At 35.9% G+C, this 8872-nt stretch overlaps 1 protein-coding gene across 1 annotated transcript; it reads left to right on the top strand.

Annotated features, from left to right (window-relative positions):
• The first annotated feature begins 1033 nt into the window (after nt 1–1033).
• Nucleotides 1034–1633, top strand: LOC128042506 (uncharacterized). Its single transcript, XM_052633868.1, has one exon. The coding sequence runs from the start codon at nt 1034–1036 to the stop codon at nt 1631–1633; it is 600 nt and encodes a 199-aa protein (XP_052489828.1).
• Nucleotides 1634–8872: the final 7239 nt, after the last annotated feature.

The following is an 8872-nucleotide window of genomic DNA, read 5'->3' as shown; positions in this document are numbered from 1 at the left end:
ACTCAGAAGGAGCTGAATCTTAGGCAGCGAAGATAGGTAGAGCTGCTTAAGGATTATGATTGCTCAGTTGAGTATCACCCTGGTAAGGATAACGTGGTAGCTGAAGCACTGAGCCGTAGGGTTGTATCTGATTTGAGAGCGATGTTTGCTCGTCTCAGCTTGTTTGATGATGGTAGCTTATTGGTTGAGCTGCAAGTTAGACCGACGTGGAATGAACAGATTAAGGGTAAACAGTTGTTGGATAAGTCACTGTTCCTCATTTTCGATAGGTTAAGAGTGGGGAAACTTCAGATTTTGGGTTGAATGGTGAAGGAGTACTGTGCTTCCGTGGGAGAGTCTGTGTACCGAGGGATGTCGATTTGAGGCAGTCTATACTGCGAGAGGTGCATAGTAGTCCTTATGGTATGCATCCTGGTGGGAATAAAATGTATCGTGACCTTCATGAGTTATATTGGTGGCCTGGTCTTAAGCGTAAAGTTACTGATTTTGTGGGTAAGTGTTTAACTTGTCAGCAAGTGAAGGCTGAACATCAGTTACCTTCAGGGTTTCTGCAGCCTGTTAAAATTCCACTTTGGAAGTGGAAGAGAGTAACCATGGATTTTGTGAGTGGGCTGCCCTTAACGCCTACCAAGAAAGATTCAGTATGGGTTATTGTTAACCGATTGACTAAATCTGCTCACTTCATACCAGTTCGTACTGATTACTTTTTGTAAAAGTTGGCTAAACTGTATGTGGCTGAGATTGTAAGTCTGCATTGGGTACCGGTTTCTATTATTTTAGATAGAGATCCTCTCTTCACGTCTCGATTCTGAAAGAAGTTACACGAGGCTTTGGGCTGTTACACGAGGCTTTGGGCTCAAGACTGGACTTTAGTACTGTGTTTCATGCCCAGACAGATGGTCAATCGAAAAGAGTGATTCAAGTACTGGAAGATATGTTGAGGTGTTGTGTAATAGATTTCAGAGGCAGTTGGGAAGACTATTTTCCATTAGTAGAGTTCGCGTATAATAATAACTATCAGTCTAGTATTCAAATGGCACCGTACGAGGCGTTATATGGTCGTAGGTGTCGTACTCTTACCTGTTGGACTGAGTTAGGTGAGCGGCGAGTTCTAGTGCCTGAGTTAGTTTCTGATACCAAAGAAAAGGAAAAACTGATTCGAGATCGATTGAAGGAAGCATCTGATAGACAGAAGTCACACACGGATCTTAAACACCGAGAGGTTGAGTATTCTACGGGGGACTTTGTATTTCTCAAGGCCTTCCCATGGAAAAAGATATTGAGGTTTGGGCAGAAGGGTAAGCTTAGCCCTAGGTTCATTGGGTCGTACCGTATACTAAAGCATGTGGGACCGGTTGCTTATCAACTTGAGTTGCCTTCTGAATTAGACCAGATTCATGATGTGTTCCATGTCTCCATGTTGAGGCATTATTGCTCTGATCCCACATGCATTGTGCCAGTCAAGGAGATCGTGGTTAGGCCAGATCTGACCTTCGAGGAGGAGCCAGTGCAGATATTGGACCGTGAGGTTAAAGTACTGAGGAAGAAATCTATTCCATTAGTCAAAGTGCTTTGGCATAATCACAGTTTAGAAGAAGCCACGTGGGAACCTGAAGAGGTAATGCGACAATAATACCCTCATCTTTTCTGACCAGGTAAATTTCAAGGTCGAAATTTCGTTAAGGGGGTAGAGTTGTAACGCCCCAAAAATCTAAGTCTTTAATTTTTGCATGTTTTGACACAAATTGCTTGTTTGCTTTAATAGCTAAGTGATTTGGGTGTGTATGGGAGTGTTTGAGAAGCCTAAGTTCAAGTCTTGGCCTTGGCAGAATTTTTAGTTTTGCTCTTAAATGAATCTGGGCATAGGCATATAAGCCTTATAAATATTAGTGTTGGCTTTATGTCACTAAAAGAGTTTGTGGTCAAGTGGCAAGGTGGCATGTTGTGTAACTGAGAGGTCTGAGGTTCAAGTCCTGGGTTGTGCAGTAGAATACTTATTTTGCTGCTTGAGCTATGTAGGTAGTGGAGTTGGATTGAAACACAACTAAGGGGAGTTTGAATGAAGTTTGAATGGAGTTGTTGGTGGAGTGATTCAAGGAGGGATAAGGGGAGAGATTTTAGGAGAAAACCAATGAGTTGTTTGTGAGGAGGGTTGTGTCGTTTTGGGAAAACTCTAGCTAGAGGTTTTGGCTGGGGGTTTTCTTGTGCCGAATTTGGTCAGTAGGCACTGAGGTAATCAGTTTTGGTTTCGGTCAGTTTCGCGTTCTTGTCTTTTCGCTTTAGGGTGCCGATTTTTGCTAAGACTTGGTGCTTCTCTCGGGTGTGTTTGATATCTTTTTCTGCTCATCTCTTTTGCTTTTTGTATGTTGGCTGAATAATTGTGGTTGCCCTCTGTCGAATACACTTTCCTCTTCCCTCTTTTCTTGTTGCTGAATTTCCCTTCTCTTTGCTCCTCATCTCTTCTCTATGGACCCAAACTCTTTCTCTTCTCCTCTTCTTCCTTGACCAAATAACCTTCTCTTTTTGTCTTTCATTTCTACTTCCTATTATTTCCTTTTTAATTCAGAGCTATCCCCCTTTATTGTTTGTGGTTCAACTGTATATCACTCTTCTCTGTCAGTTCGAACTCCTCGAGGATTGAGGGAGTATCAAGTAATATCAAGTCGTCGAAACCTTTCTCTCTTCTCACGATCTAAGGCAGGTATGTGGGCTAGCATTCTAGGGGTAGGCCAAATGCTGGTTGTATTTCTGTAAGTTTTCATGAAGTGGATTTAAACCACATAATTAAGCAATCTTTTCTAATAAATTTGTTTGCAATGTAGATATCTGTCAAGAAGATTCTAGTCAACCTTTGTCAATGGTATAGGTGGGCTAAGCCACTTTTTTCAGGCAACGCAAGTATTAATTTAGTTTTGGTTAAAGGATGTAAAAAAAGGAGTTTAACCCTATTGTTTAGCGACTAATGGAAAACTTGTATGAATGTAGATTTTGGGTGCTCGTGGATCTTGGTGCATTTTCACAATTAGGTGTGTAATCGCCCCACTACAACCATAAATCGGCAAAAAGCTGAAAAGCCGTAGATACGGCATTTGAGACCACACGGACGTGCGATCTCTCGAGTGGTAAGCCCAACTTACGATTCGTGGGAAAATGACTGAAATACCCTTAAAGGGTAAAATGACCGAAATACCCCCGAAGGGTAAAATGGCTGAAATACCCTCAAAGGGTAAAATGACCGAAATACCCTCAAAGGGTAAAATGATTGAAATACCCTCGAAGGGTAAAATGAACGAAATACCCTCGAAGGGTAAAATGACTAAAATACCCCCGAAGGGTAAAATGATCAAAATACCCTCAAAAGGTAAAATAACAGAAATACCCTGAAGGGTAAAATGACTAAAATACCCTCGAAGGGTAAAATGATCGAAATACCCTCGAAGGGTAAAATAACCGAAATACACTCGAATGGTAAAATAACCGAAATACCCCCGAAGGGTAAAATGATTGAAATACCCCCATAGAGTAAAATGATTGTTATACTCCTAGGAGGTGAAATGACCGTTACAGCCTTATGATATGTATGGATGATTTGTTCTATGATATATATATATGACTGTTATTGAGTATGATGTTCTGCGTTTACGTATGATTTATGACATGACATATTGCATGGGGTTGGGATACTGATATGGGAGAAGTATATTGTACTGGTGGCTTTGCCACATATACTATTACATGCAGCTTCGCTGCGATTCTATTACTGGCAGCTTTGCTGCGATATTAGTGTGTTGGCTGGGTGGGTCGATTTTATCCCCACATGGTGTGTTGGTGGTACAGAGTGGTGTGTTGACTGGATTGGGATGGGTTGCATTATCGCACTGTACTGGTTATTGTATTGGGCTAAGGCCCGCACTGTTACTGTTTTGGGCTAAAGCCCACACTGTACTGTTACTATATAGGGCTCAGGCCTAGACTGATACTGCATGATTACTGATTGACTGTTAGGGGATTACAGGCTGAGTTTCGTAAACTCACCCTCTCATTTTAACTGTGCAGGTAATCCTCAGCCTTAGGCGATTCAGTGCTGCGATATACTCGGAGGTAGCCACACAACTGCTGTTGTTCACGCTTGCTTTTATTTTAATTTAAATTATAAGTTGGGTTTTGTTTTTGTAATAAGGCCTTTGAGTTGGTTTAAATTTTTAATTGGGATTTTACTTACATATTTTAAACTACTAGATAGGAGAAGACGATTTTTTAAAATAATTACTGATTTCAAAGACACGAGTTTTAAACAATAGAATTTAACAAGCTTCCGCGATTTTAGACCAACTTATTAAAACAATATCAGATAACAAGACAAATGTTTTGTCTAGTTGATTTGTTAATTTAATAATAAAAGGGTTTATCTTAAGCTTAGAAAGAAACTTTTACCAACGAGTTAAATTTTCGAAAGACACTTCAATATGACACGTCAGATTCGACCATAACGTCTAGGCTGGGTTTGGGGTGTCACACAGAAAGACAACTTATATTAGTAGACGAACCTAAACATGTCCTTAATCTAATCGAAAATTAGCAAACCAATTGAAAGGCTAATATGTCGTCTATCAAGTCTACTATTATTTTACGTTTTTAGTTTAATAAATATTAAGTTGCAATTATGAATAAAATTGAGCAAATTTTCACATTAATTTTTAAATCCACGAAAAAAGAAAAGTGTGGTAATGGATATGTGCATGTCTAGAATTGGATCTGTTAAGGAAAAAATTGGTATTTAAGCAGTCAAATTTGACTCACCTCCCTTTCCTAGGATCCTACTTGGAGCATAGTGTCCATTCACTTCTTTATTTTTGTCCCTTCTATTTTATATTTTAAACAATGCGAACATTGTTTCTCTTTAGTGGAGGGACCAGGAATTAATTTCTTTGGGGATTATAAATTTTTTGGGAAATTTTTTATGAAAATTATTTGTTTCCATCACATTATGTTTATGTAAAATATTGCTCAAAATTTAATTTTTGTTTAAGTATGATAGCTTTAGTATGTATAAAATTCTATTAATTCAATTCTTTTTATGTTAGCTTAATTATGACAAAAATACTGAACTTAGTAATTGTGTATAATTCAAACCATGAAAATTTAATTCCTTAGAAAAATTAAGTATGCATGAAAGTTTAAGTCTTTAGAATTGACTTAGTAACTTTCTTGAGGCGAAATCCTAGGAGGCATGGTAATTTGAAAATGATTTAGGCAAATATTTTTTTGGACCATTTGAGCCTTTCAAGCCAACCTAAGTAATGATTATCCCTCGAAACCTCACTTTGAGTTATATGGCCTAATTGTTTTATGAACCTTACAGTAATCCTTTCTTTGAATTTGTCTTTACTTGTCCCAAATCTTAGACTCAGTACATCTATATTATTTTTGTGAAAAAGTTTTGGAGAGTTAGAGAGAAGTACTGGAATGTTCAAAATGGTGAATTATATGCACAAATAAAGCAACAATTATTGTTTAAAAAAATCAGTTGTTGAAAAAGATGTACAGAGAGCATGTATACTGAAACTCAAACTAAGTCTAAGGTTTTATCTTTATCTATCTCTTTTTTATACTTTAACCCTGACCCCATTACAACCTTATGAAAGACCTATTGATTTAGGTTACTATGTCGACTACAGTAATAGAGATGAATTACTAAGGTCAACATATGAAGGCACAATTAAACTTAGGGATTGTTGCTTAGTTTAATCGAATGAAATAAAATTTGATTGGAAAGTACTTAGCACACATTTGTTAAGGGGAGGTATTTAGTACATATTTCTGTTAGCATATTAATATTTGAAATAATTGAGTGTTACATGTACTGAAATCACATGTTTTCAAATCTTCTATTTTTGAGCATGATTTTCCTAAACACGTGACTATGGGAAATATTTGATTTTTTTTGAAGGGATTATTGCATAAATGGTTCTTTGAGTTTTAATTTAAGTTAGCATTACTCGGGACAAGCAATGAATTAAGTTTAGGGCTGTGACAACTCTAAATTATATAGACTTTTATAGAACCTTTTGACTATTAATTCATGTGAATTTTGAATGTTTCGATAGAAAATTTTTTAATTTTATTACAAAATAACTAAGTTGGACAAAATTAAAGACACGTCTCTATTTTTAATCATTTATATGCTAAACTGACACAATTTTGCCAATTTTGAAGTAGTTTGGTGCAAAAGGAGAAAAGGCAGTCTTGAAGCTCACCTTTTGAAGGTCAAATGTTATAGCATCCCTATAGCACTCGCCATGCAGAGAAGGTATGATTATTAATCAAGTTTGGACACCCAAATTAATTAATTTTTGGGTCATCTAACATACTTGACCCAACTCAGAAATTGGGCAGAAAAACTAGCCAGACTGCTAAGAAAAAAATAGCTTGAATTGTCCATTAAGGAAGAGAGGCCCAACCGTCCATGCATGTGCCCAAATCAGTAATTCAAGGATGATTAAAATATTTTAAAAAACCACAAAACTCCATGAAATTTTCTTCCAACCCTTCTCCCATTTTTAAGCTTCTTTCCCTCGTAAATCATGTATGAATCGACTAAAAATAGCAAATTCTTCCACGTACTCTCCTTCAAGCAAAAAAATTAAGGATTCAAATTTTCTAAAAATAGCTAACCTAATTATGTATAACTAGGCCTTAGCTGATAACTCATTTAACTCATTTATCACTCACTCATCTTTCCTTCTCTTATTTTTCATTCTTCTACTTCTCAGTTGAGAGAAAAACATAGAAAGTTGAGAGAAGCAACTCAAAGGCATGTTAGGCAGCAAAATTTCGACATTCCTAAGGAGATTTGTGCAAGAAAAGTGAAGCAGAAAGAAAGAATGGAGGGAGCACAAGTAGAAAAACACTGGATTTGTCTTCTTGTTCTTCCTTTTTTTTACTCTTATTTTGTTTTGCACTGATGAACATGCTTGTCAAATATTTTTATGTTTTCAACTTCATCATAATTACTTAAATTTATTGTTGTTAGATTGAATGTTCTTAGCTTATATTTGTTAAAATGTTGTTAATGATGTTATGTGTTTTGGTTGTTTATTCAGTCAGATAAAATCATGACATGTTACCTGTGCATTACGAATGTATAGGTGCAATTGAATTAATTATTTAATCGACCTAGATTTTAATTAATTGACACAATATTTGATTGGTGCATGTTTGATCTTATTTTTGATAAAATTAGGTCAAATTTAATAATAATATTGAAAAACTTTATTACCTTGCATAACCCTAGAATTTATGTGATTATATTGTTTCAAAGATAGAAATATTTTGTTACCTCACTTAATATGAATGTTTTCTTATGAAATTACTAAGTTGATTTAACATACAATTGTGTTGGAAAATTTTAATAATTAAATAAATATGATTTCAATAATAGCCAAGTTCCAATGGATTTTTTCATAACATCATTACTAGGTTTTAATAATTCATAGTTGAAGAAGACAATTAACCTAGCACATTTATGTCATTGAGATTTGTTCTTATGAATTGTTGTATTTTCTGTGTTTTCCTTTCATTTAATTTTACTTAGGTAATGATGCGAGCATGAACCCAACCAAAGGCCTTGATGTCGAACAAGCAACTCGAGAAACCTTGCCCAATTCAAACGAGTTTCCTAGAGGGCCAATTACTCGTGCACTAGCCAAAAATTTTAAAGAAGCTACCATAGGTTTAATTGATCGAGTTTAGGCATGCACTCCATGCATTCCATACGAATCATGCATTTCATGCATTCCATGCAACCCATACATTTCATGCGGATCATGCATCCCATGCAATATGCTGCATGAAGATTCCTCCCAAACTATTCGTGTTGCGTAAACAACATTTAAAGAGCTGAACACAACATTCCATGAGCCATTTCATGAGAAGTAAAGCATCAAGTGTGTTCACACTTGACCATTCGATTGGCTACCAAGTTCACCTATGGAACTATTCGCTTCTTGCTATTCACACCTTTAGACTCTTCGTGCGACACAGTCTGCACTAATGATCTACATATCCCAAGTGTCCATTCAGTCACCAAGGCAGCTTCAACTCATGTTCACATTATTGAAACCAATCAATTCCATGCACAATCAGTTAACTCTCAAGGACCAATGTATTTGGTTGTTTGGGATTAAAAAATTCACAATGTGAACAAGGCTTTTGGCATCATCAACGTCTAGAAACTATTAAGGGATGCTTTGAATGAATTAATGGACATCAAACACATTTATTTTGATTGTTATCTCATGCCTATTCGCTTGGATCCTTGTAAAGCCTATAAATATGAGGCTTGAGACATTTTGTAACAACTTTTGATAAATTTTAATCTTATTGTGAGTAATTACAAATTATCAAATTCAGGGGTAAAGTATATATTAACCCTTCTAGATTTATTCTAGTTTTATAATGTAGTAACTATATTTATTTGGGTCAAGTTTAAATTTTATGATTTTTAGTATGAATTATTTTATAGTGTTTATTGGCTTTATTTAATATTATTTGTTATCATCATCTTATTTTTTATTTTTTTGGTGAAAAGAAACAAATTACACAATAGTAATTAAACTAATTCCTCCAAGAGAGAATCTTCAAACAATCGTAGACCAAATCTCCTATCACAAACCATCTTAACAAGACCATCCCCGGATTTTATTTTCATCACGAGAGATATGCTGAATTTTCCAATGCCTTACAATTTTCAAGAGCTGATGAATTCTCCTGACAAGAGAAAAATTGGAACCCCCAAACGATTCATCTTGAATGGAATTAACAGCTTTAAGACTATCGGTTTAATTAGAACACTTCCATAACCCCATTCCAG

This window comes from Gossypium raimondii, chromosome 7 (genome assembly GCF_025698545.1).
Source record: "Gossypium raimondii isolate GPD5lz chromosome 7, ASM2569854v1, whole genome shotgun sequence".
NCBI classification, from domain to species: domain Eukaryota; kingdom Viridiplantae; phylum Streptophyta; class Magnoliopsida; order Malvales; family Malvaceae; genus Gossypium; species Gossypium raimondii.
Note: the sequence above shows the minus strand (reverse complement) of the source record. Positions and strands in the feature narration are given on the sequence as shown.